At 45.0% G+C, this 27,543-nt stretch overlaps 1 protein-coding gene and 1 long non-coding RNA gene across 3 annotated transcripts; both read left to right on the top strand.

Moving 5' to 3' along the window:
* Positions 1-27,140, top strand: C4orf48 (chromosome 4 open reading frame 48). Of its 2 annotated transcripts, none has more exons than XM_040699064.2 (4): positions 1-63; positions 229-386; positions 5,512-5,600; positions 26,963-27,140. In XM_040699064.2, exons 1-4 carry the CDS (start codon positions 8-10, stop codon positions 27,095-27,097), a joined length of 438 nt encoding a protein of 145 aa, XP_040554998.1. In that variant the 5' UTR covers positions 1-7; the 3' UTR covers positions 27,098-27,140. The 2 variants fall into 2 exon arrangements, with proteins under 2 accessions (XP_040554998.1, NP_001280102.1); NM_001293173.2 differs by lacking the exon at positions 26,963-27,140 and adding an exon at positions 9,638-11,945.
* Positions 25,154-26,189, top strand: LOC107056398. Its single transcript, XR_001470990.4, has 2 exons — positions 25,154-25,294; positions 25,987-26,189. It is a non-coding gene; the product is annotated as an uncharacterized LOC107056398 (long non-coding RNA).
* Positions 27,141-27,543: the final 403 nt, after the last annotated feature.

The following is a 27,543-nucleotide window of genomic DNA, read 5'->3' as shown; positions in this document are numbered from 1 at the left end:
AGAGTGAATGCCGGAGTCTCGCCTGCTTGTTTCAGCTCCTCCACGGGTGAAGAGAAAGCTCAGGTACTGGACAAACTGGTCCTTTGGGAGTATTGCAGCCCACAGCATGTCATCACCATGATGCATGCATGTGGCTTTGCATGTACCTGTGGGTCTTCGCATATCACACCTCATTTCCTTCTCTGTAGGGAGCAAACTGCTGATTTTCACTCTTTCTCCTCACTCCAGGCTGGGAAGAGAGCTGGAATTACTGACGCGAGCGATGGCGTTGCCGTCTGCCTGGAGTGTGATGCGTGTGGTGATCCCGTTCGTCTCGGTGCTGGGCCTGCTGGGCGTGAGGCTTGTGGGGGCCAGCCAGGACTCGGGGAGTGTCATTCCTGCCGAAAGTACGTACTGCCGTGCTGTGCTCATGCCCCGCTGCACGTGCCCTACTTTGTGCCCTCCTCCTACCCCTACGGCCACACAGACAGCTCCGGAGGTACCTTGCTGACTGGCTCAGGCACACCTTGGAGCTGGGAGCTCTTGGCTTTGGATCACAGCTCTGAATTAACTTCTTCTCTCATTTTGAGCGAGTCTCTAGTTTAACTTCTTCAGCTGTAAAATGAGGCAATAGTTGGAAGACAGTGGGGAATGGAGTCGGTGTCCTCAGGGTGCTTTGGTCGGGAGGTTTGAAGCAGCTGCTCACTGAAAGCTGAAATACCCTCTGGGAATTCTTTTAATTTTAAGAGTGGGGAATGCAATTGCATACAAACCGATCTCCAGTTCTTAGCCTCGCTTTGTATCACAGCTGTCTTTTTTACTTTACTACTCAAATATTTAGAATGAGATCTGAATTCGTCGCTTATTCTCCTACGTTGCATTTTTAATTGTTGAATACACCCATGACTTCCTCCACAGGACTTGAGTGCTGAATTCTCTTCTTTACTCATTCTCCTGCTTTGTTTTATTAGTGATAAGTGTTGGTCTGTTCTAAAAGAGGCCTCACCTCATTCTCGTGTCTGTTTTCCAGGCATGCATTCATTAACTTGAATTTTGTGGCAAGTGGTCTGCACTGTCTTCTCAAGGAGAATATCATGCTTAAAAAATAACTTCTATGTGACTTTTGCGTGCCTGTGATAGCAGGGAGTAACTCAACACTTCTTGGAGGAAAAGTGAATGATGGTTCCTTGTTCCTCCCATGTTGTGGAAACACCCATTTTATCTGCAGAGCAAACACTTGGCCACTGTGTCCAAATCTGATCTCATCTTTCTGATATCCTGTGACCAGGCTATTAAGTCCTCTGAGGAGCCCTTGAGAAAGATTCCTTGTCTTGTTTTGCTCTTGCATGTGAGAATGAGGAATGGAGGGCACTCGGTGTTTCTGCAGAGGCACTGCTCTGCCCTGAATCACAGAGGCTGGCAGCAGCACTGTGAAGACACAAATGGTGTTTGTGTCTGAGGCCAGGCCAGGAGGAAGGCTCCTGACTCATCATGAATTATAAATCTTGCTGCTGCAGGAACAGTGTTTTAAAGCAACAAGGAGCGTGCAATGCTCCTCATCAGCCAGCAGTTGAGAAAATGCTGCACAGTTGCTCAGTGCTGCAGGTACCCTCCTTTGCCCATCAGTGCCAGCTGCTCTCAAAGCCTGGAAGTGCTCCTGGACACATAAAATGAGAAACAGTGCTTGGAATGCAGGACACTGGGCCAGACAGAGCTTTGATGTGATCTGGTACAGACATTCCTGAATCTTTCCCTGCTTGATGTCAGCTCCACAGGCTATTTCTCACTGAGCTCTCTACCCTCCTGGGCACTGACCCATTTTGGGGACAATGCTGCTGATATGCTTAAGTCCATGTTATCTTCTGAGTGCTGTAGAGGTCCTGTGCTACTGTGTGACACTGATCTCTGGCCTGGGGTGCCATCGCCTACGCTCCACTTTGCTTTCTCTCTGCCAGTCGGAGAGCCAGGCCCAGCTCTTTCTGAATAATGCTGATTAGGAGTGACTAATTAAGTCCTTCTACTTTATACACGCTGCTTTGCATTTACAAAGACTGTTCAAGTATGAAGTGGTGTTGCTAATGCTTTCAAGAGTATTTTCTTTAAAGTTCAGAGCAATCCACTAAAAAATAATTAAGCAATTTCCCCAAGCTGCCATTGCGTTTCCAGTCCGGGTCGTCCACTGTGAAGGCTGAAATGTGGAACTGAAGAGAGAAGCCGGTCAGTCTGGTTGCATTAGCCAAGGTGCAAGAAATACAAAGAGTAAATGCCATGTGTGTGCAAGGGAAAGTAAATTATACTTCCACAGTGCTTTCAGCTCCAGTTTTTCACCAACAAGAAGCCAAGATGCATATTTTAAGCTCTCCTCCCCCACTTCTCCCCAAACACACAAAGGCAGACACAGTCTTCATGCTGACAGGATCCATTTAAAGAATTATAGCTGACTCTTGATAATTCTCATTATGTTAATCCACAAACCTGTTAAGTCTTCCTATGAATGATAGCCTGTTCCCAGCTGTCAGCAAGGAATTAATAGCACTCTGCTGTACTTTGCTATGATGGGCCTTCGGGTTTGGTTCCACAATTGCTTTAAGCTGATGTAAGCCTGTGCTGCTTCTGCCCTTCTCACCATAACTTTCTCCCTTGTCCTCGTTCTGGCCTCAGGATTTGTACATTCAGGAGCTGGTCTGGAGAAAAAGTAATCAGCAATTCAGCTGACCAAGCAACTGCACGGTCTCTGCTGCTGTGAGCGAGGGAAAGGCTGGGAACGTGCAGCCAAGGACAGAAAGCAGAACATACTTAGATTTGCTTAACCCCCTTGTGAAACAAGACAGAGTGAGTTTGAGGAAATGTTCATGAGCATCTCAGTGGAAATGTAGTGAGCACGAAGAGAGGATGAGCCCAGCTAGGTAGAGCAGCTTGCTGGCCATCTGTTCAGTCTGGAAGGGTGACACTGAGGCAGGGAGTGATGGAGATCAGCAAAGTCAGAAGTGGGGCAAAGATGGTGATTATGTAATAAATGTCTCTTTCACTGCAAAAATTGGAGGCAGAAAGTGACACCGGTAGAAGTTAACTTCAGAGCCTGCAAGACCGACAGTTTGCTCACAGTGAGCTGCTGAGCTGTGGAACTCATTGCCACAGCATGGTGCAGATACTGGAAGTTCCCATGGATTCAAGAAGCAATGTGTCAAACTAACATGAGAAAAATCCATGGAGGACTTCTCAGGTCCAGGACTTGGGTTGTCTATTTTCACATCTCTTGGTAGCCTAAAATAACACTGCTAGAGGTCTAATCTAGAGCTTTGATCACAGAGTCACAGAGTTGTAGGGTTTGGAAGGAACCTCTGGAGATCGTCTAGTCCAACAATCCTGCCAGATCAGGTTCCCTACAGTAGGTTATACCCCCCCCCATCCCATCCCATTCCATCCAAGCCCACCCCACCATTACTCCCATTGAGTGTTTTTACATCAGTTGCCTACTTGAAGCAATGCTGGATATCGCATGGCCAGCACTGTGAACTTCGGGGGTTACTTATTAATTATTGTAAATATTTTAATTAATTCCTGTCTCTGGGAATACCACAGGCTAATTTTAGCTCTCTCAGATTCCAGCAGTAGACCTCATGATGAGCACATCTGCACCCCACCTGCTTTGCAGTGGGCTGGTAGGAATCACCAATGATAACACTCCTAATCACTAACAACAGCACGCTGTTTATGGAAGAATACCCAGTGAGCACCACCAGCCCCACGGCAGTGAGATGGCCTCAGCTTAGGGGAAGGGGCAAATCCTTTGCATGAGCACATGAGCAAAGGCTCTGACCCTGTGAGGCTGCATCCCATTTCCCATAGCTTTGCTCAAACAAATAACAAACACACAAGGAAAAAACAACAACAACAACCAACCAAGTGCTTAATCTTATATATTACCAAAGTATCTGATATTGTCTACTGCAAGAACCTGGCTATTATGATAGCTTAAAAGCTCAGCTGAAGTCAGGGCTTGGGTGTTTCTGCTGATAAAAATCAGACTGCAGCTGTAGAATTGCCAAAGAGTGGGGTTTTGCTGCCCCTGTTTTATGTGGGGAACCGCATTCAGGTTGGTCCATGCTAAGTGCAAGAAGTTCAGTGATGAGTTCAACAATGCCTTAATTTCCAAAGCTCTGCTCAGATGTGTGCTGTGTGGGGCTGTGAGTGGAAGATTCAGAGCCAGCTGCCTTCCTGGCTGTTCTCCTCCCAGGTACAGCTGTTCCCTCATCTGCAGTGGTGCTGCTTCAGTGAGCCCTCTTTGCGCCACCATAAGTCAAAGTGACGGGTCAGTTTGAACAGCTGGCTGTTGCCATCCTGGGATGCTGCAGTGTCAGAGAATATCCCATGTTGGAAGAGACCCACCAGGATCACTGAGTGCAGCTCCTGGTTCCACATGCAGTATGGTGACAGTCACTTCAGGGCAGGCAAGTAGGCCAGGGTAGGCTGCTTTCTGAGAAGAGCACTGCAATGGGAAGGAACAGGCCATGGCCCCAAGGGAACGGCAGGTTTGCCAACAGCACACTGAGTATTCAGGTTCTTCCTCCATGCTCAGAAGTGAGAACAGTTTGACTGTCGAAATACTGATAACAGGCTGCGGGGAGCTCTGCAGCCATCTCAGCAGCAGCTTTGCACTCACTTTGCTTTGTCAGAGCAGCACAAGTGGCTGCCTGGGGACAGAGATTTTAGCATTTCCCCACGCAGTGTCAGAGCTCTGCGATCAATGTAAGATTTCATCTCTCTCTATTTGCCCTGCATCTCCTCCAGTGTCTGCGATTTCTTCCTCTGAAAGCACTTTCTCAGTTTACTCTGTAACTAAAGGGCACGAGATCAGTGCAGGGTGAATCCTGGCAGAGCAGAAATGCCCAAGCCCAGCAGTGAGCCAGGAGGTTGTTGGCGCATCCCTTCCTCTTCCTCTCTCCTCCTTCCCCCTGCCCTGCCCCTCTGTGCATGCACATTGGCACCAGCTGCAGAGCCAGTGGGACACTTCGTATTCCTGGCAGGGAAAAAACAGAGCAGCAGGTGAAGAAAGCAAATACAGATCTGGTGCTGACCCTTGCCAAGCTGTTCCTGTAAGATCTTGCTCTCGTAAGAACAGAGCTGGCTGGCTGATTTTTGATCCACTGCAACTGCTATTTGCAGCCAAACTGTGGGGAATTAACCCACGTGTGGGGAGGAACGGGGGATTTCCATTTCAAAGGGGGAGGATGGGGGCTGAAGGCATTCAGCATCCGGCAGAACAAAGCTTGGGCTGAGTTAGGAAAAGGCGAGGCAGCCAAGCGCTCTCACCCTTTTGCTGGTCCTCACTCAAGAAGTGGGCACTCGCACAGAGATGGGTAGAGCCCTGGCCATGGGCAGCCCTAACTTTGCACAGATGAGGGTGTGGGTCCTGGTAAAAATGGATTTTCTCCTGGCATTACAAGGTCTCTGAGTATTCCCTCTTTGTACTGCTGCATTCCGGATTTCATGCTGTGACAGTGATGTCTTTTTTGCTATACCTTTTTCCAGGCCGTCCCTGCGTTGACTGCCATGCGTTTGAGTTCATGCAGAGGGCGTTGCAGGATTTAAAGAAGATGGCGTATAATCTGGACACGCGGGTATGTGCCTCCATAGAGAAACTTCTCCTTAGCCTTTGTATCCAAGCGGCCAGGTCTGCCTGTCTGCGTACAGCAGACACGACATCTCTGCTGACTCACTTTCGTTCCAGCAAATAGGATTGTACCAAGTGCAGATTATTTTCCAGCCGGTTGGAGAGCCTGACTCCTTGCATAACAGGCTAAAGAATCACTCCAGACAGCTCATGCATAAAATATAGAAGAAAAGAAGATGTGTGCAGGAGAAAAGAATGAGAAAGAAGGTTTATTCTCTGTCTCATAACATTGCTTTTTAACAGTGGATTCATCACTCTGTGGGCAGGAGCAGCAGATGAATGGGATAGCAAGAAAGTGGCAGGCAGGGCTGGCAGGCAGGAAAGGCAGGCGTGTATATTCCCTATTTATGTATTGATGCTTTCCAAGAAGAAGTGGGAAGTATATTTGCTTGGGCAGTTTTCACAGCAGACAGGGCATTTTGCAGCCTTGCCCACCTGTCTTGTGCTGCAGAGATCCCAAAGAACAAAACACGAGGGTGTAATAAGATGCCTTGACTTTAGCATTGCTTCCTTCTGTGGGTTTGTAAATATACATGGATTTTGGCAGGGATAGGGCTTAATGAAAATTCACAGATGATTTCATGCGGCGTGAAGTTTGCAAGGAGCAGGGAGGGTTCAAGGAGCACCCCGGTGGAGCTGTAGGAGTCCCTGTTCATTGCAGGGGAGTTGGGCTAGATGAAGTTTAATTCAAATCATTCTGTGATTCTACAGTAAAGCCCCCTCATATGCTCTGCACTACCTCTGCTTTCCTAACAGTTCCAGATACATTGGCAAGATGACAACAGTCAGACTGGAGCCTCATCTGTGGTTCCTTCGGGTGGCTGCTTTTGGCCAGTGCCATCTTTGTTGGTGGGTGAGAAGGGCTCCTTGGCCCTTCAAAGTCACATATTGCTCCAATTGTCATTCACAGTCGGCCATGGAGAGTTACATCAATTATGTCTCAAGCTGTAACACTGAACGGCAATTATGTTGCTTTGCCTTTGGTTTCTTGTGACCTTGGGCAATCACGTAGGGCCCCAGACAATGAATGGAGTCCCTGGAGCTTTCACGAGCTATCAATAGCAAACTAGGCCAGAGATCCTTGTGCAGCATGGGTTACATTGCAGAAGTTTCCCACGCGCTAGCCTAAATCTCAACAACCTCTAGACATCAGACTGCAAATAGCTGAGCTCCACACCTGCAGCTGGGCTGGACTGCTCTGGTGCTCAGCTGGGCATCACCTGTTTGGATTTGATGCATCCTTCTGTGCCTATGCATGACCGTATGAAGGAGCTACTGAGACTCCAAAGACCTTTCTGGAAGAGACACTTCAGTTAAATACAAATTATTGAATGGTGCAGTTACAGAAATGAAAGACCGTGGCCAAACCTCTACAGATGGTCCTCTGTTCTCAGAAAGGTACAGCCTTCATACCTTCACTTAACTCATAGTGCTTGGCTGATACTGACCCAACTCTGTTTTCTCATGTTTTACACACAAATAACTTCATTGAACAACTCTTAGAGTCTTTAAAATTCTTGTTCTAAGAGCAAACCCCATGGAGGTCTGATCAGGGACTTCCTATGCCACTGCCAACATGGCCACAGTTAATTTTGGTAATTGGTGCTTCTCTCTCATACTCTTTTACTTTATAGTTGAGTGGTCCTGGAGCTGATCTTCCTGCCTGTAGATAGTCACGAGTGATGCCTTGACAAGGTTTGTGGTAACAGTGACAGCTTGTTGGCATTACAGTGAAAACCAATAAGCCTGGGTGGTGTTAAGATGATTCTGTGATTTCTACTGGGCTCCCAACAATGGGAGCATTCACTCATCCAGGATTGCATTCTATAACCAAGAAGCAGTGCTTCTTGAGTGTACAATAATAATGCTTGCTGTTGCACTAAGCTGATAAGTGAAAGCAGACAAGGAATGTGAGCAAGTCCTCTTTAATGCAAAGGTAGATGTCAAAAGTTGAGGTTGAAAAGAATAAAGCAAGGGAAGGAAAAAGCAGCTCTCTAACAGCCTCTGCCTGCAAAGCTTGCACTGTGAGAGCAAGAGGGGAGCAGCAGAGTGGGCATCTTTATTAATTAGGCCTCTTCTGGTTTTAATTTGTCAGGAAGCATCATGTAAGGGGAACACCAGCTGAAGAGTTTGTGTTTCACAGAACTTCCTGATCTTTTGCTAACAAGAAACCTCCAAGCATTAGCATTTGTATTTGTTTGGTTGTTTTTTTCCCCCCAGTGCAAATGGGAAATACATTCATGTTGAATTTAAGCCTGGAAAGGCTTAAGGATTTTTTCTTTTCCCCAAGAAGCTCTTCAGAGTTAGTCTACAAACTACTGAAGGGACCACAGACCACAGGTTGAAAACTACAAATTTGTGCTCAGGAAAACATTTATCTTCAGTCGTCATTACACTTAGAATCATAGAATCATAAAATTAATAATGCTGGGAAAGACCTCTAAGATTATCTAGTCCAACCATCCATCTACCACCAATACTGCCCTCTAAACTACGTCCTAAGTACTCCATCTACATATTTCTTGAGCACACCCAGGGAGTGACTCCACTGCCTCCCTGGACAGCTCGTTGTTGCTGTTGTTTTGAGTCTTTCAGGAGATTCCACTTCAGAAATTACGGCAGTATTTGGGAAGTTCAATCTTTGTTTCTCAAAAAGTGAGACCAAGGCCAACAAAAGACCTAAGCTGTGATAATACACGATATTTAAATATCTCTGAGAATCTGAAATCATTATTTTTCCTGGAGTACAGAGAAACAAAAGCTTGGAAATGATTTTCTACCAAGACAACTCCAAGAACAAATAGCTTTAAATGATTTGCACAGAGAATGGTTTTTAAGCTTTTGGTAGGATTCTAGAGGCACAGCTCCAAATGGCGTTGGTAATAAGGCGACCGTCACTGAACTACCTCAGATTGAAATAAGAGCCACAAGCTCAAGTCCAGATCTGCCCTAAAAAGTGGTGAGTTTCAGACAGCATGGTTAGACTGACAGCTGGAGTGAACCCAGAGGAGAAACAGCAGTGTAACGGAGAGCATAATCGGCCCCTTAGCACATGCTATCTGGCACAATGAAATTATACAGCTCTGAAGGCTTCATCAACAGGAGACCATCAATCACTGGGAAGGAATTAAGAGCAGTGCAGCTGAAAGTGGAATTTTGCTCAGCATTTAGAAAGGACATTTTAATAATATTGACAGCTCTGTCCCTGGAAATTAACTATGGAAATGAAAACATTTGGATTACAAAAATACTCTCCATGCCTCTTGATTCTGAATATGCTTATTTTGTGTCACATTTTCTGGGTGGAAACCAACTCTAATAACTATGATTTTTCACTCAGCAAAGCACCTTGACTACAGCTGTGTAGAGGAATTAGGTCAATCAATTTTATACTCATACCTTTTTGAAGTGCTTTTTTCAGTTTCTCCCTCTCTCCCTCTCTCCCTCCCTTTCTTTCTCCCTTTCTCCCTTTCTTTCTCTCTCCCTTTCTTTCTCCCTCCCTTTCTTTCTCCCTTTCTCCCTTTCTTTCTCTCTCCCTTTCTTTCTCTCTCCCTTTCTTTCTCCCTTTCTTTCTTTCTTTCTTTCTTTCTTTCTTTCTTTCTTTCTTTCTTTCTTTCTTTCTTTCTTTCTTTCTTTCTTTCTTTCTTTCTTTCTTTCTTTCTTTCTTTCTTTCTTTCTTTCTTTCTTTCTCCCTTTCTTTCTTCCTCCCTTTCTTTCTTCCTCCCTTTCCTTCTCCCTTTCTTTCTCCCTTTCTCCCTTTTTCTTTCTCTCTTTCTCTTTCTTTCTCTTTCTTTCACTTTCTTTCTTTCTCTTTCTTTCTCTCTTTCTTCCTTTCTTTCTTCTCATTTCTCTCTTTCTTTCTTCTCCTTCCTCTCTTTCTTTCTTCTCCTTCTTCTCTTCCCCTCTTCCCCTCTTCCTCTCTCTCTCTCTTTCTTTCTTTCCTTCTTTTTCATTCTTTCTTCTTTTATTTTTGTTTTCCTGTAGACAGAAACCCTCCTCCTGAGAGCAGAGAAGAGAGGCCTGTGTGACTGCTTTCCTGCAATGCACTGAAATGAGCGCTGGGATTAGGCCAATGGACATGTATTATGTATTCATTTTTAAAACACTGTTGAATAAATTACAGGAAGATGCAGAGTGCCGCACCACAAGAAAACAATTTTTATCCAAGCAGGTACAGCCCAGTTAGATCCTTTTTCCTTTGATGTGTTTTATCAGTACTGTATGTGATATTGCATCTGCTGAAATGTCAAAAGAAGAAGCAGTGTTAATGTCTCATTCCTGGGCTTTGTGTAAGGACAGCATCTCACTTTCCTGCTATTTCAAGCCAAAAATTGTCCTTAGACTCTCAGGCCAACCCCTCAGCTTATGTAAATTGCCATAGGTCTGTGAAAGTAAATGGAATCAAATTCTTTTATGTTACAAGTGTGTAACTAAAAAGAAAATGAAGCTGCTTTGCAGTGATGCTTTGTTGTACATTTGCAAACAAGCAGTCGTGCTTTTATATAGAAATTAGTAGTTGTCACTGCCTGCCTGGCAACACACAGAAGGTATTTGTTCCCAATTGTATCAATAATCCAGTGCACAGCAAACAGTAATCTGTACCCAACGTTTGTTTCTTCAGAGCCACACAGTAGCTGTGATCTTTTTGGAGGGATTTATTAAGTATCTAATGCGATCACTAACGTTTATAATCACATGAATGCTGCCTGGCAATAGAACTGATTGCGTCTGCCAAAATCTTCTGGAGAAGTGTCTTTCATTAAGCAAATCACAGCCTGGGCTGAACCACTCTCACTGGCCGCTACAGCAGGTTTGGCAGCACGCCTGCACAACGCCTGCGCAGCCAGGAGCCTCCTGCAAACCCTATTTTAAATATTTAGGTTCCAGCAAAATGGTCCACAGCTCTCGCATGGATTTACACAGGGAGGAATTTCACTCCTCAGTGATGGGTTACAGAGCTGATGCTATTCGTATTCCCACTGCGGTCAGTGGGAGGTGAGAGGACAGAATGGTTCAGGCAGTGTGGCAGTAGTAGACAAGATTGCACCTTGTTACACTTTAAAAATCAGTGACACATCCTTTCCCCTTGTTTTCCTTTCTTTTCCCTCTTAGTTTGGGGTGGGCGGGATGGGGAAAACAGAAGATTCCCCCAATGGAAGGTTACTGTACAGAATAACAGATTTTCATCAAACTTCAAACATCTTCCCCAAAGTGTAATGAGTGGAAATGTGGAGATCAGCTGCAGCATCTGCCTACAAGTTTGGAATTTTACACACACAGGAGTGTGGGAGCAGCACCAACAACAGTGGTTTTCAAAGTTATTTTGTCAACCCTTACCAAAATGCCCACTTCTCCATAAGGAGCTGATATTCTGCTGTTAGGCTGCTCAGTGAGCTATGATGGCAGATAGTAACCTCTGTGTGTCCAAACCTCTTCTCTCCCATTTTATTCCACCACTGCAGGCACAGGGAACTGTGACCCACTGCCAAAATATTTTGTGTGCAGTCACAGCCAGTAATACACAGTATTATAATACACCCTGGCAAAGTAACTTGAAAGGCTGCTGGTTCTCAGTAAGGAAAGACATCCTTCCACCTTCATTTTAAGTAGGAATTTTGTCGTCCTTTGTAGTATTCTAGAAAAACCCTTTATAGGTCGTCAGGACCCAGTTTGTATAGGAGAGAAGCATCGTGGCTCAGCAACACATGGCTCCTAGAAGCATTACACTCCACTGAAGCCCTGGAAACTGGCTGAGGGGAAGCAATAGAGAGCCTCATAATAGAGTGGTTTATTTTACAACTAAAACAGTGGGCATAACACAACTGCTTTCAAATTCCAGCCGTAGGTTGCTTTGCTCCCACTTCAGTTTGAACATAAGCGATGCACAGATCTTGAACTGAGTTTTGGCAGGAGGTGGAATTTCAGCACTGAACCTGTGAGTTTTTCAGCACAGCTCACTTTCTGGGGACAGCAGCATGTCTGTGGATTTGTATTGCTGTTGTGCATGCTTATTCTGCTGGTACCTTAAAGAATGAGGCAAAGTCCTGTTAGCAAATGCTTTTTCAGGATTTGTTTTGTTTTGTTTTGTTTTTGGCTGTGTTCTTATTTAGAACAGTGGTTGCACACAGCTGAGTTTTGATATGCAGCTTCTTACAATAAAAAGGTGGAATGACTGACGAGTGGATGCTCCCTGGCTCCCAAAGGGATCAGAGTGACACTGCAAGTTTACAGCTGTGACGGCAGTGATGAGATGTACTCCTCTTTGCCTGTGATAATAAAAATACAAGATGCATTGCGCTGTTCGGTGTGCGTTGTTACTTATTTGTAACTTAAGAGTGCTCATGCAGCAATAAATATCTGCTCTTTAATTAGCTGGAAAATTCTCAGAGGGAAAAGTGCTATTTTGAATAAGAAAATCAAGGGATCTTGTATTTGAGCTCAATTTATGGATGTATTCCTATTTGGTGAGGTATGAAATCGAACTCAGCCTTATTTGAAATCAAATGTACTGCAAAGATGTTCAGAACTTTTCTAAAGACTCCACACTCTGAACTGGTAGCTGTGATAGAGCTCCTTGTCATTAGCAAGGCAGCACTAACTAAAAATTGAGCTGCATAGCTTTAATTTATGATTGCTCACAAAGTCAATGTACGAGAAGAAACTGTGTATTTCACAAAAGGTTTTAATTGCAGGAGGTCTTAAAGCGGAAAGTCTTTTTTGCTACGCAGCACTCAAAGCACCATTTTGCTGTGGATCCAAGCTAAAATTCGTGACCTTTTGAAATCAAGCTGTGTCTTTTCTTTTGGTGCAGTGCTGCTGCAGATAGCCTTGGGCACAGTGCATTTGTGCACAATGGAGTGGAAGTGGTAGGCTGTAAAGATGCGCAGTTACGATCTCTATAGAAAAGAACTGATGTAATTGTGTCAGTGTGGTGCTTCCTCTGGGTAGGCAAAATGTTGGCTAAATCGTGGTAGAGCATCTCCACAGCTTCTTGTGCCTACCCATGTGCAGGACCTTGCACTGGGCCTTACCAAACTTCATGAGGTTGGCATGGGCCCACTTCTCAAGCCTGTCCAGGTCCCTCTGGATGGCATCCCTGCCCTCTAGTGTGTCAACTGCACCACTCAGCTTGGTGTCATCTGCAAACTTGCTGAGGGTGCACTCGATCCCACTGTCTGTGTCACCTACAAAGATGTTAAATAACACCGCTCCCAGTGCCAATCCCTGTGGAACACCACTCGTCATCAACCTCCACTTGGAGACCTTTCAGGGAGATGTGAAGAGTGATAAGGTCTCCCTTGAGCCTCCACTTCTCCAGACTGTGCAATCCCTGCTCCCTCAGCCACTCTTCATAAGAATGGCATTTGAATTTTCCAAGCTTTCCAGAACCTGCTTTTGAGACCTGTACAGTGTAATGCAAATAGAGGAAGTGGTTGTGAGTATCCCCTGTGCTCCTCAGCTGAAGCTGCTCAGACCATAGCAGGTGTCAGGGAGGTTTAGTCCCATGGAAAATATAACTTTGTATGCATCTTTTGCACATTGGTACTTGCCAATATGAAAATTAAGGGAAGCGCATTTGTAAGTGCTTTTACTAGTCAAGGAGAAAGGCAGTAGTCGTGTAAAGAATGGTATCGGCAGCAAAAATTAACTAGAGTTGGAAAAATAATAACAATTGCAAATATATAGATGTATGTGTAAAATGTAGAAAATATTTTGTGTCATTTTTGCTCCACTAGAAGTACCTTTGGTCAAACCCAATGTGAACAAACTTACATGCTTATGTTATCTATCTATATACCCAGATGTGATGGAGCTTTATGCTGAGGGAAATCCACGTATCTTCATGCTCTGTGTGTAAGCACAGCACCGTCCCTCTTATATAGAAAAGAATTACCATAAATGATGAAGTTTGTTAATATCCATTATTAAAGCTCCAGTTCGCTACATCCATTATGATGTTTTCCATGCAGCAGCTCTTAGCAGAAAAGTCCCTGGTAAAGTGTGCACTTTTTGTTCAGTCTGACTTGTGTGAATGCTTTCTTTGAACTCCATATGCTTCTGTATATTCTGAAATCATTTTCAGAGCTGTTCTCTCAACACTGTGGCCCAAATTCTGCACTTGCACGCCCACATGGGGTTCTTCACAAACTCACTGGAAAGCACAAAAGGTGACTCGGGCCTATTTCATGCTAACACAGTGCTATGTTTACTCAGTGTATTTATTCTGATGTAACCTCTGTTTGGATTTCATACAATCCCCTTGCTGTGTTGTAAAAGATTTTCCTGGGGAAAGCAGAGCTCCTCTGCCCTGTCCCTACAGCAGCAGGCTCAATGCTGAGGAATTTGGATCCTACATTATTGTGTTTCTCAAGCTGATCAAGAGCTGGCTTCAAGATGAGGTGTTATCTGTTGTTTAAGAATTGACAGTGTGAAATAACAAATGGAAGTCTAGCATTCGTGCAGAAAGTATTCCATCATCTGCAAAGCATGAAAGTGCAAAAGATAGATGCTATCTGCAGCAGTGGTTACTGAGAATGGATGTTTCTTCCTAGCTCTTAATACAGCAGCTTGCTTGTATTATTCCATACATTATAGATGGGAGTCAGAATGACAGGCTCATGTTATATCAGATTTCATTCCATATAAATAAAAGAAGAAACTGAAATAAAACTATGGATCTATACGTTGTTTGCAAATCCATATTAGTCAGATTCTATCAAGGCTATCTTTTCCAATATTTCATTCTTTTTTTAAGTTGCTCAAGAAACTCTGCCTGCATCTTGCGACTCAGGTGTATGTGGGTGTCAAATGTATAGCAGACCAAAACATATACGGCTCATTGGGAGCAGTTACGTATGGTGTAGGTCCAAAGAATTTAGAAACCAGGAATTTTTGATCTCTGATCCATCCAGAGGCTAAATTCAGTACGTGTCTTAGCGTAAGCTTTTGTGACAAGACTGCTGTCCATTGCCTGCAATGGAGCAAGTACTCCATGCCCAATAATGCATTGAATAATTGTGATTCTCCAGAATGTTTCATTACTATGCAAACAAACAAACAAACAAAGAAACCCAACATCAACGAGAAAACAGTTGCAAAATTTAGCACATTCTTTAGTGCAAATAATTAGCTGTTTCCCATACATACAGTTATATAGCTGAAACGTTTTTACTGCGATAAGTTTGAATTAGTCACATTTAAACAGTTGTTGAGAGGATCTGGACTTGGGAGTAAATGAAGACTCAATGGATTTAATGGGTATTGGACCTTGGCCAGCTCTCTAAGAACAAGCGCAAACATGAAGCACTTGAGAAAAAGATGAGACTGGTAGCTACAGGCTGGGAAGATAAACACAGCGAGCTTGGGAAAAATGCATCTTGTTGCTTTCCCTTTGACTTGAGGTCTGATTTATTCCTTGTCCATTTAAAATTTTCATTGTACCTGGCACAAGAGAAAGGTTTTCTATTGCCTCCTCAAGGTTAGTTTCCATTTAGAACTGATGTTTATAAATGAAAGGCCACCAGATACCTTGCATACACCAGCAGGGATTTTACTATCAAGTTTGGAGTCTGGAATAAGCTGTTGTGAGGCTTTCCAGCCATGGCTGACAAACACCTGCATACACCACTCAATCACTGCCAAACTGGAGAAAGCATCCAGCAGCTTCTCCCTGGGTGACTGAGTGGCTCCTCTGAGAAGAACCCCACTGACAAAGTAATTTGTGAGCAGCACACAATGCCTGGGAAGATGGGCTGCCAGCGCCTCACTTGAGGAACCTGATAGCATGGACACCTTCAATCCTGACCAGGGAGAAGCTTGGCACACTGGCTGGCATGGAGTGGCCTGGCTGTATATTGAAGACGGAGAGCAGAGGGCTGTAACTGGAATAGGTGCTGCGGTATCTGAAGTAGGTGCTGCTACCTCTGTAGCACGCAGAGTCATTTTTATTCCACCTTACAGCTTCTTGTCCTAGCAGGAAGATGAGGGTTCGTGCGTGTCAGAATGCCTGTCTATTAAAACAGGCTGCCATTCCCTGAAACCCAAACTGCCTGCAGGCTGCAGATGTATGAGCTCAGCTTTCTCTTCCAAGGGTCCGTCTGGTCATCCACCCAGGAAATAACTCTTCTGAAAGACAGAGCTATTGCAGTTCTTATGATCCAAACCTCACTGTAGTTCATTAAAAGCAGGGAATGGGAATCCAGAAGGCCTTTAGAAGCCAGATGGACCCATGAAGAGTTTGGTAGTTCAAAGAGAATGTCATTAGCAGGGCCAGGCTGCCAGTACAGGGTGCTAATAAGCAGACCTGTCTAATCTGTGAGTACAGCACTACAAATGTGAAAGAGGAGGAAACTGCACAACCCATGACCTGACTACCCAGGGTGCCACTCTGTGTGCCCTTGACAAGGTCCCATTTTGCAGGCCCTAGAAAGGCCCATGCAAGGCAGCAGACAAAATGGCCACTGTTGGGCAGAGTCTCAGGGTAGAAGACAGGCAGTCTGCTGTCACCAAGCTGAGGATCTGGCCTTCATAAGGCAAGCATAAAGTTCAAACAGAAGGTTGAGGGGTTGTATGTGCCTTAAGACCTCAAGAACTGAACAGTGGTGCCTGTCTCTGCTGGCTATGAGCGTGTTAATGAGAGGAAAGCAGGCTTCACATTCTGTGGGAATGGGGCTCCAAAGTTGCTTTTTTGCTGAAGGTACCTGGTTTTGACCCCTTGGGAAGGGCATTCCCCTGCTGTGAACTCACTGTCAGCAGCCTTTAATAGAGCCCCATCCTTGTAGTATTTGACATTAACTGCTCTATGCTATGTTTAGTCTTGAGATGGCCATGTTGCACAATTTGGGATGATCCCAGCATAATGCCAGTGTATTTTTGTTTGCAAGGCACGAAAAGATGTAAACGCAGTTATGCTATATTATCTCACTAACATGACTACAATTAAATCATATGGGGAACCACTGTGTTACAGCCTCACTGTCATTCTCAGAACCTGTTGGGTTACTGCCAAATCGAGGAGTCCAAAAGCACAAGCACCATGGGAGAAACCACAGGACTTGTATAAAAAGAACAAGTTGAAATAAGTACATCTATTTTGTTCTGTTAATTCAGCGCCAATTTACAAACTTTGAATCAATCCAGCTTCTGGTTACAGCACCAAATATTGCAGATTTTGTTTCTAAATGGGAAAAGCTGGTAAACTCAGATAGCTGAGATGGGTTGTGAGAGTATATCAAGCATGAAAAGTTCTGTTCTGCTGCAGAGATCCCTGCAGTCTGTAGTCACAGAGCCCCACTGACTTTCTCAGAGTTCAGCTAGTGATGGATTTGATCTGGTGAATCAGGCAGAATTTGCTCCTACACCCAGTCATTCATTACATTTTGAGATAGACTTGGAGACAGTTGATTTAGTTGTATTTTGTTGTGCCCGACAAAGAAAAGCAAATACTGCTTTTGCACACACCAGATGGCTTATCAAATGTTTCCTGGGGGTGTAGCTGTGGAGCTCAATGGGCCTAGCTGTGATCTTAGAATCCATTGAATTTTGAGATGCTTTAACAAGTGTTGCTTGAAAAACAAAACAGTATAGCTGTGCATGGGATATTGATGAACAGCTACAAGAGTAGAGAGACTGTCAGGTAAACTGAATGGAACAGTGAGCCGAGATACAGTGCTCCAGGTGTGATACCTCTAAATACAATTTCTGTAATGACTGTTTCAGTTCTGTCCATAATAGCAATCATTTTGTGGCTTTGGCATACTAACAATAAATCTTGCAAGGTGCTGTAATAGCAGCTTGCTTAAAACAATGTACATCCATGTTTAACAGCTTTGCAGAATTGGATCTGGAGGGCTCGGTGCTCTTTGGGATTCATCAGTCAGTGAGTTTTGCTCCCTATTTGGTGGTGCCATTATTCAAGCCATGACAGTTGGGCCCATTATATCTCCATGTGTTTGAAATGGCAGAAAAAAAGATCTGCTCCAGATGGAAGCATGGTGTGCAAACTATCCAAACACTATTCTTGCAAACAGCATCTCAAGAGCAATTGTTTGGGACTATGTGCTATGGGCACTAACAAGAACACAAAAGCAGATTTGAATGTGGCTTCCAGCAGATTTTTCCAGCTTAAAAAGAGTGCCATGGGGCACTTAATTTCACACTGTCACTGAGCTGCAGTTAGGCCAGCTAAAGTCACAGAACAGCTCCTCTCTCCTGCAGGTGTCCCACAGAGCAAGAGCCAGCAGAACATAAAGGGGAGCTCAGTCCTGGGTGATGAGCTGGGAACCCCAGCAGGACTTTGAGTAAGTGTGAGGAGGCAGGGAAGAAAGGACTCAAGTAGATTACAGTGGCATTTAAGTTGTGTTAAGCATATCAGTCCTCTTGGAAAACAATTACTCTCCCTGTTATTGTAGGTTAAAATGGTGGCATGCGTGGCTTTGCTAGAACTTAAACCATTTGTTTCGTACGGCGTCTGGGAAGCACAGCCAGGCAGTCACCTGACTAGAGTGGTCTTCTGGGATGGATTGAACCATGGGTGTCCAACCTTTTGGCTTTCCTGGGCCACCCTGAGTGAAGAGGAATTGCCTTAGGCCACATCAGCAGAGATTGCTCTGAAAGTAATGCCTCCTAATTATTTTCATGTAAACCATGACTGATACAAAGAACACAGTAACACTGCTGAATAGAATAAATTCTCAGATACAAAATACTTCTTTTTTTTTCTCTTTCGACACACTCACCACCATTAGCTGAGCATTTTCACCAGCAATAAACAAGAGCCTGCATGCTGCACTCATAACAATCTGCACCAGTGGAGGTGGCCACTGTCGCTGTCACCACCACTGAAACACACCACCCACTGCCTCACTGTGCTCACATCCACTGTTCGGTCTCCATCAATTTTCAGCAAGTGTCAGTGAATGTCTGTGGGTGCCATTTTTTCCCCATGAAGGAATTTGTGATGACAAATCATTACTCCATATGCACTTCTAGACACCATTTTGTCCCACTACCCCTCTGCTGCTATCTATCACACTGCAGCAACATGTAAGAGAATATTGGTGGGAACATTCAACCCCTACTGCCATCCCACTAACATCAGCCTCTGATGGGACAACATCATAAAATAGGAGGCACTACTTTCAGAGAAGCCCTCATAAGATACATAATGCAGTTCATGTATATAAATAGCAAATCATATGTTAATTTTAATGTCTTTTATTAATACGTTTTAAAAAGACAGCAACAAAAAAAAGTAGTGGGATATTTTACCTTTTTTTTTTAAGCTAATGCATCAGTCTGGCTCAGTGGCAGTGGTGACAAATCCTACTGAGTTCTCAAGGTGCTCATCAGAGATTTTTGATGTATTTTGCTCTTCCTGTGCTTCATGCTTGGCAATAATTGCTCACAGATGTACCTATGATGGCAGGGTGTGGCTGCAGGCCAGGCTGTGCCTGGCCACGTGTGGGCAGTGGGACACAGGTTGGACATGCCTGGATTCAACTGTACTCATTATGAAACAACACCTCACTTTTAAGATGACTGCGAGTAAGCTCCTTAGTGGAACTAGGTGGCTGAAACATGAGGAGCTTCTCACCAAAACTCATGTGACCACCCCAAACCAAAGCACTACTAAGATCTCTAGGGAATTTGAACTGTAAGAGGAAGGCTTTTGGCTGTGGCTGTACAAATCCAGTTGTCAGCCTCAGGCTGGTTACTGTTTTATTTTTCTAGTGAAATTTTTGTCTGTTTTCTTATTTGCTTTTGTCAAGGTCTGGAGTAAATTTGGACCTCCAAGTCTTTCCTGTACCTGCTGAATCTGCCTGCCATGTATGTGCAGCAGTTCAGGCTGAAATTTCCTATTTGCTAATGATCGCTTAATTTCCATGCATGTTAACTTTATGCAGTTTCACAGTAACCTGTGAGTTTTTATGACAGTTAAGTTACATTCCACTTCTTCCTAAGTCCCTTGGGGAATTTAGAAACCCAGTTCCTACTAATTTCTAACAGAAAGCAAGCAGTCACATCTTTCCCCAGCCTGTCGCTCTCCCATCCATCCAGCTGACTTAAAGAGGCTCATTGCTGTGTAAAACCTGTGAGTTGTCTTTCATTGATTTCAGCCTCTTGATCAGTTCTCTGCATCAGATTTCAACAGGAGCGTAAGCATCCAGGCTGGAAGCCTCTTCTTTGTCACTCTTGTTCAAGTCTACCTACTTCTCCCTTTGGCTATGCTCTATAATGTATTCTTATACATAATGTATCTCTTTCTCCATAGGCTTCTGTTCCACAGTCCTCCAGAGCCTTGATATTTCCTTGTCAATAAGGTTTAGCACACTTTCAATCACAGTATTTTGGAGCTTTTTTCTTTGGTGGCTAAAAGAGACACTGCTAGAAAATGCCCAAGGAAAGCACATATGTGATAATGAAGATTCATGCCATTAGAAATGGAAGCTTTTCTTAAATATATTTTCCCACAATTCTAATAATTAGTTTGTATTAGTCTTTGGCATTACTTCCTAGGAAGTCTAACAGCGGTGGTAAGGGCTGAGCTGAAGAGCACGAAGGGAAGTAGCAAGGAACAGAGGTCTGCTCAGCCTACTAACAAGTGTCAAGAATGTGAAAACTTTTCAGCAACCAACAACTTATACTTTCATCTAGGAATGTGATTTTTCAAGTTGACAAAGTTCTATTGACTTCTACCTAAATAATAAGTAATGATCCAAGTAACAAATGGTTGAGAAGGTATAAACAGTGCGGAGGAAAGGGCTGCAAGCAATTGTACCTTGGTGCCAAACTGTTCCTGGGATAGGTGGGAAGAACTCAGTGTTCAGGAGGTGAAGTACCATGTAAACACAATGTCAGCAATGAGATTAGTGGAGCCTAGACCTTCAGGACACGAAGCAGTCATAATTTATCAGCCACATTGCTTGTATATGTAACTGCAGTTTCTTAGTGTCTTCAGCTAAACTGGGATATCCACTGCACAGTGTATGGTGCCAGCTTGGTGAATAAAAGGCTAATCTGTTAGGTTGTTAAGAGTAGTTGAGCATGAAGAGTGGGAACAATATGGGGCCATTAGTTAGGGGTGGGTTTGGGGCGAAGAATAAGTGTGGAATATTGTACTGGAATCAATTGTAATTACCACTCTTTGTACCATAAATATGCATGTATTCCCTGTATAAAGAGGCATGTTCACCTGCTTTCGGTGTGCAGGCTAGGAAGGAGTAATCCCCCCTGCACCCAGCTGGCCGAATAAAATGTACCTTCTCTACAACTACTTTGTGATTATAGAGTTTGTTCTGCAAGTCACTGGGATACGGAAAAAATGGAGACATGGAAGTGGAAAAGAAAGGAGAGACTGCCAGCAGCCAGTGCTATTCGGGGCACCCCAAACTGCCGCTTCCATGGCCAATGCTGTCCCTCCAGAAGCAGAAGTAAGGAGAAGGATGAGATCTACCATTCAGAGCACCTCTGCTCTGTGTTGTTGCTTTGCAACAACCTGAGAAAGAGGAGGAGAAACCAGCTTCTATGGTTCTAGGAAAGGAAGTTGTTCCTGTTAATGATAGAGAGGAGCTGCACCTTCCGTCCTAGTACAGCTTACATAGTAGGAAATATGGTGCTTATTTACTCAGGAAGGTTGGGTTGTTACAGTTTCTCAGTTTATAGCAAGGGTGGCCAGCAATCTGCCTCTCAAGACAGAACAGAGAGTGGTAGGAGCAAAAAGTGGATCCCTTTGGTCAAGTGATCCCTCTGGCATTCTGAGAAGCCAAATGCGCTGCCTTTCCTCTGTGCTCAGCCTGAGAGCTTGCAAGACCAAGTTGGTTGAAGAAAGTACCCCTTTAGGTGCTTCTGGATCTGGCAGGCATCTATATAAATATCGCTCAGCTGGTGGAGGTTTGCGTGGCATTATTTTTTAACCTATTATCACCCTTGCTTTTACTATCTGTTATGCTGTTGTGCAGAAGGCATGGGTGCTTTCTCAGGCACTCACTGTCTGCTTCAGGGCCATTAGCACTCTTGTTACCATTATAAAGGCACTGAGCCACAGTTCAGACCTTATGATAAGTTGTGTATTCCTTCCATTCTGGGGACCTCTCAGGCATCGAAGTGCAGTATTCAAGCCCACACTTGAATTCCTGGAGTAATCCCTGTTTTACTAACTAGAAAGATTTTCAGCAGGCTCTCTGTCTCCGCAAGCAAAGAGAACAGCTTAATGGGACAATAGCTCTTAAATCTACAAGTCTTATACTTTCCTGTTTGTTCTACAGAAGAGGTTTGTGCACTTATGTATCTCAGGCAATTATTCACATCCTACTGTAGTGGCTCAGCACCTATCTGTAAGTCACCAATCAGAGGTAATTAGATTTTCCCTTATAGGAAAATGTCTGATTCGATCTTAGAATGACTCCTGACTTACTAGCATTTAAAGACTTTTTTTTTTTTCATAAAAGAAGTGGAAACATGGATCCTTTCTCTCCAAGCACTGCAACATCGTTACAATTCAAGGCCTCTTCTCTACCGATGTCTTTCAACAGCAGCTCCTCAGCTGTTACCTCAAAAGCAGAACTGCTCTTCTGTGAAGTCAATGAGTAGTATGAACCATTTGGTGGGTAGCTGAGCTCCTAGAAAAAAAATGTCCTCCAAATCTGCTGTTTGCATAACTTTAATTCTAGAGGGTTACAGGAAGGTTACAGCAGAAGGCAGAAATCGGAAAGATAACACTGCTTACAGTTCAGAAGCAAAATTCACCACTACAAAAGATCGCCATGCATTATTTATAGGGCAGGCTGGCACTACTGCTTTGAAGTCACTCATGTTTTGGCTGCTCTTCTGTGAGTCTGCAGTGAAGTGGCAAACAAGATAATGCAGCAGAGGAGATGCGTGAGAGCCTAGGCAGAATGCCATATAGAGGAGTCATGTGAATCAAGAGGGATAAACCTTGGATGTGCCTTGTGCACTTCACTGAGAGGTGCCTCTGAAGGTTTTCATGTGGTTAGTTAGGAAAAGGCTGTGAACATGCCATAGTCACTGCCTGACAGCTGTCAGAAGGACTGAACAGGCCTCTTAGCTCTTAGCTTTGTGTAGGCTGCTGCTGTACATGCAGGGGTTGGAGCTGAATTAGTAGACCAGTCCTGGACACTGCTGAGGCACACTGGCCATAAGTGGTAGATGATAGCTCTTCACGTTCAATGCGGTAACTGAGTGAAAATACAATCCCAGAAGAGCAGCTTGGCCAGGGTAAGACAGCGCTGTGATGAACCAATGCAGAGAGGTATCAGTGTGAAAGCAACTCCAGTGTTGCCCTTCCTTTAGTTTGTTTATAAAAATTCTCAGGCCTCTTCCTCTTGTTTTTCAGTCCCAGTGCTCCCTCCTAGCCCCTCCAACAGCAGAGCTAGAAGCATACTTTCCTCTTTTAAGCAGCGAGCAATTTATGTCTGATCCTAAAGGTCTAGATATATCTCATAAATTCTTTACACAAGAAAGCAAATGTTTCCCTGCCCATGCCATGACACCACAAGGTATTTAATTCATGCCAGACTTCTTGCTCATCAATATTTTCTGAGGTCAGTACATTTGCATTCTGGCAGTTATGCATGTGTTAGGAATGTGCTTTATAGTTCACTTGCTGAGAGGTGCACAGCCTTTGACTCTCTTGCTAGAAACTTGTACCCGCCATGTACAGTCATTTAATTTGCCTTGTTTGATTTCTGCATTGAATTCTTGGTGCCATTGACATGCAGCAATTATAGAGATTTCTGCCAATTAGGTAGTGGAGATGGGCAGCAGTGGGTTCTCAAGCTGGCAATCAGATGCTCCTGCTGCTCAGCACACTGCTGGGCTGCCATAGGCAATCACTGAGCTGCTGGCAGTAGCATTTTTCTTCAGCTTGCTGAGGGCTTTTGGGTCAGCCTGCAGCCTCACAAAATCTATTCAAAGAAAAATTAGAGCTGAAGTCAAGTTCTTGTATAAGACTAACGCGGAGAGAGAGGCCAAAATTAACATTCTCTCTGTAGCAATTATTAGGAAACAAAAATGTTCTCTTTGCCTTCAAATCACCATCATAGCTCACTGAGGAATACAAGCTGATGTTCCTCACTGAGAGCTCACAGATACAGCTTTGAGGGTCATCACAAGCCAACTTATCTTCCAGAGTTTGGGAACACTTGCAATCCCCGTGTGCCCCCACTTTCTGATCAGCAGAATGAAACCCTCATTGTCTTTTTCTAAAGCCTGCCCTGTTTCACCTGAAAGCAGTCTGGGCTCAAAGCTATCCTATCAGAGGCAGCAGCTTGCAGGAGGTGGACACCTGATTTCAGCTGATAGCCAAGATGTATGTGTTTCAATAGTAATACAAAAACTGCTCAGGTGCCCTGAGCAAAACCCACTGAGGAACAGTTGCCCCATGCCTAGAACAGCATTCAGCATGCAGCAAGGGGTATTCAGGACTCAACATCAGCTTCTGCAATTAGCACTGGAGTTCTGAACCACCCTGCCCGCTCCAGAATATTAATGGTGGATATTAATAGTGCCTTTCTGTGAGTTATGGTTCTATAGAGTCACCTCCTCTCTTTAACTTCTTGGCTGTGCTTCTTTTGCAGGCAGTTGTTCCTTTTTTCCATGTTTTACACTGACATACAAACAGAAGGTGTTCTGGGCTGAATTTTCCTGTCATATCCATCCAACAAGATGAGAAAGACCCCTCTGTGCAGCCATGGGGTTGTGCAGTGTAGAGCAGATGTTGCACAGGCCCTTGTGTTGTTCAGTTATTTCCTGCCGGAGGCCTCTCTCCTAAATATTAGTTGGATTTTGTGTTATACTGAAATATTCATTTACTCATGCTTGCTAAACTGCAGTCAATTCTGTAGTGAGGCTTTCTTTTATCTACCGATAACTTCTGCCTTGAGACTTCCCTGCAGGATTCCTGTGCTCTGTGGGCACAAATGAGAGTTGGATTTACCAACAAACAGCCTCTCTCATGTAACTAGCCTTGTATGGCACTACAGTGATGTCCAGGACATGTTTTATCAAGGCATGCCTCAGAGTACAGACTATCACCACATACCAAAACCATTAACTCCCTTACAGCATGATACAGCAAACATTCTCCCCAGCATCAGGGAGATGGCAAGAACAGAAATGTTGGAGTGAAAAAAGGTGAGTGTTAGAAATTTTCTGATGCATGGCCAAAATTGACAACTGGCTGTAAGGAAAAGGGTTTTTTACAATAAATAGAACAGAGATGGAAGGAGCCACTAATTCATTAGCAAAAATATATATTTTTATTAAAGGCAACTTCTGCTTCAGAAGGAACACTTAACTTTTATGGGACTGTCAAAACAAGCAAACACTGAAATGAAAGAAATGAGACCCCCACACCCAGCTGTGCCCGGTGCTCGCTTTGTGAGGGGATGGGTGGCAACAACTGGGCGGGGTGCGTGACCCTGAGATGACCCCGGCCCCGCCGCCTCAGGTGGAAAAGGCGCGGAGGAGGAGGCGGGAAACGAGAGCAGCTGCAAGCAAAAGAGGCGGGAAACGACGGCGGCGTTCTGCGCTCCTATTGGCTGAGGCACAAGTGCTTGCCTGAGGGTGTGGTTGCAAATGGTGTGCTTAGAGAGTGAAGTAGCAAGAGGGATGTGGGCTGAGGTGAGGGGATGGGAGTCTGGTGGGGCTGCGGGGTGGGTTGTGAGGGGATGACAGAGGAGAGGGCCACTGAGTGACAGGGTGTGAGTTGTGAGGGGTTGGGATGGTTGTCGAGTACGGCCTGGTAGGCTGAGGTAAGGGGACGGGCGTTGAGCGGGAACCGGTTGGACTGGGGATGGGCCGTGAAGTGATGAGGCTGGCATCGAGCGGGCTCCAGTGGGGCTGAGGTGAGAGCTGTGAGGGGATGGTGGGGGAGGAGAGCACTGAGTGAAGTGGTGTGGGCTGTGAAGGGTCAGGAGGGACTTTGAGTGGGGTCTAGCGGGGCTGAGGGACAGGCTGTGGGAGGATAGGAGGATGGGACATGCCTTGAGGGGCATCTGATGGACCGTGAGGGGATGGGGCGGCTGGGCAGACTGTGAGGAGCGGGGCGTGTGTTGTGCGCGGTTCGGTGGAGAGCTGAGGGAAGCAGCGGGAGCGGGGTCCGGTGGGCTGCTGCGGGGAGCGGCGGGCGGTGCTGCCCCGCGATGCGGGATGGTACGGAACAATGCAGCACAGCCTCGCTGGTGGAGCAGGGCTGGTGGGGGAAGGGAGGTAGCAAACCACGCTCCGTGCCTGGGGATGGCAAGCGGCAGTAGTAAGGAAAAGTCTCTCCCTTCTGAGGGATGATATATAGGGATTATGCTTCTGTCTCTCAGAAGGAGGTATGGGAAATTGGAGAGAAATCATCTTCGTACATCCTTGGAGAGGAACTGATGGAAAGGAGGAAAGCACTGGAGAGGTGGAGAAAGTAGGGGAAGAAGCTCTACAGAAAGGAAAGAAAGTAGAACACAGACAGAAACACTCAGCTGTAACGTAAAATACAACTTGCAAATAAACATGTCATGGTTTTATCGTTTTCTGTTATGAGTGTTCCACATCATAACATCCTGCAGTGTGCTGGGAGTTAAAGACTTATGCCCCAGTTCTGTGGATGGAACCCATGGCCCAAAATTTTGGCAGCTGAAAACCTCACATAGAAGTTCTTATTCATAACTTAACAGGAAATGCTCAAAGGAAGAGATAAATTTTTGGGAACTGGCATAGGTTGGTTTGTTTAGCAGTGGGGATCAGTGTATTAGTTTAAGAAACAATGTGTTAGTTTAGTAAGAGGAATCCATAAGTAATAGTTACTAAGTTGTTCATTTCAGCTTCAGTGGGTGAACAGTCCTGTTTTACTTCAATTTTGCACTGGGGACACCATAGAGTACTTCTATCTTCTGCCTCAAAAAATGCAAGGACATTTTCCTGGAAAAAGACTGAATGTGTAAGGCAATGTACTGCATATATATATAGTAGTACATATAGTCATAACTGTAGAACCTGACCTCTGAGAGGCTGTTTCGTTTTCAAGTAGTCTGGTGCCAACTGTGAGGAGTACAGGAATGCTGATTTCAAATACAACACTGGAATTAGAGTTTTCTTCCTGGATTTTTGGATGACATAACTCTGAGAACTCAGCAATAAGAGGAATGAAGCACTAACAAGATGCAAAAAGAGAGGCATTCTGGGCAAAAGAACCTTCCTTGGCTGGGTGGCTGTGTGCTGTGCTCCCTCAGGATGTTGGGTCCTGGTTTGCTGCAGATGGAGGAATTGGTGCTGCTCAGGTCTGATGGTGGCCTCTTTCATTTTCAGGATCTGCTGCAGAAGGAAGAAGGAACAGCGTGTGGAAGTGTGCAACGAGGGAGCAAGAAGAGGAAGCAGGAGGCTGCAGATGGGGAAAGGGAGAGGCATTCTGGGCAAAAGCATCTCCCCGTTACGAGGGCTTAGTCATACTGTGATAGAGCGTTGTCGGCACCTTGGGTGACCAGGTCTGCTATGTGCTGGGCGACCTCCCTGTAAGCAGGGGTCGGGTCTTTGCTGTAGTTGGCCTTTTGCCTTGTTGCTCCTTTGGCTGCCTGAGAAGTGTGGCCCCCTGTAAGGAGAGAGAGAGCCACCTCTCCGCACCTGAGTGGGAATGGAGCTTGCTGCACCCCACGGCCACCCTGTAAGTAGGGTAGTGCTGTTTTCCCCACCCCTCTTCTTCCTGCTGAGCACTGTTGCCTGTCAGTGTGGCGGCCCTGTACTCGGGGTGCATGTCATGTCACTTGGCCTTTGGCCTTACCTGAGAACTCAGCCCCTTGGTCAGACGTTGAGGTCTGTGGCCTCTGTGCAGCTGGGGGGGCACACACAGGTGCTTGTCTGTTGCTCATGGGTGTGGGTTTATTCCCAGGCAT

The sequence above is a fragment of the Gallus gallus genome, chromosome 4, assembly GCF_016699485.2.
Source record: "Gallus gallus isolate bGalGal1 chromosome 4, bGalGal1.mat.broiler.GRCg7b, whole genome shotgun sequence".
Lineage (NCBI taxonomy): Eukaryota > Metazoa > Chordata > Aves > Galliformes > Phasianidae > Gallus > Gallus gallus.
This window is presented reverse-complemented; position numbering and strand designations above follow the sequence as displayed.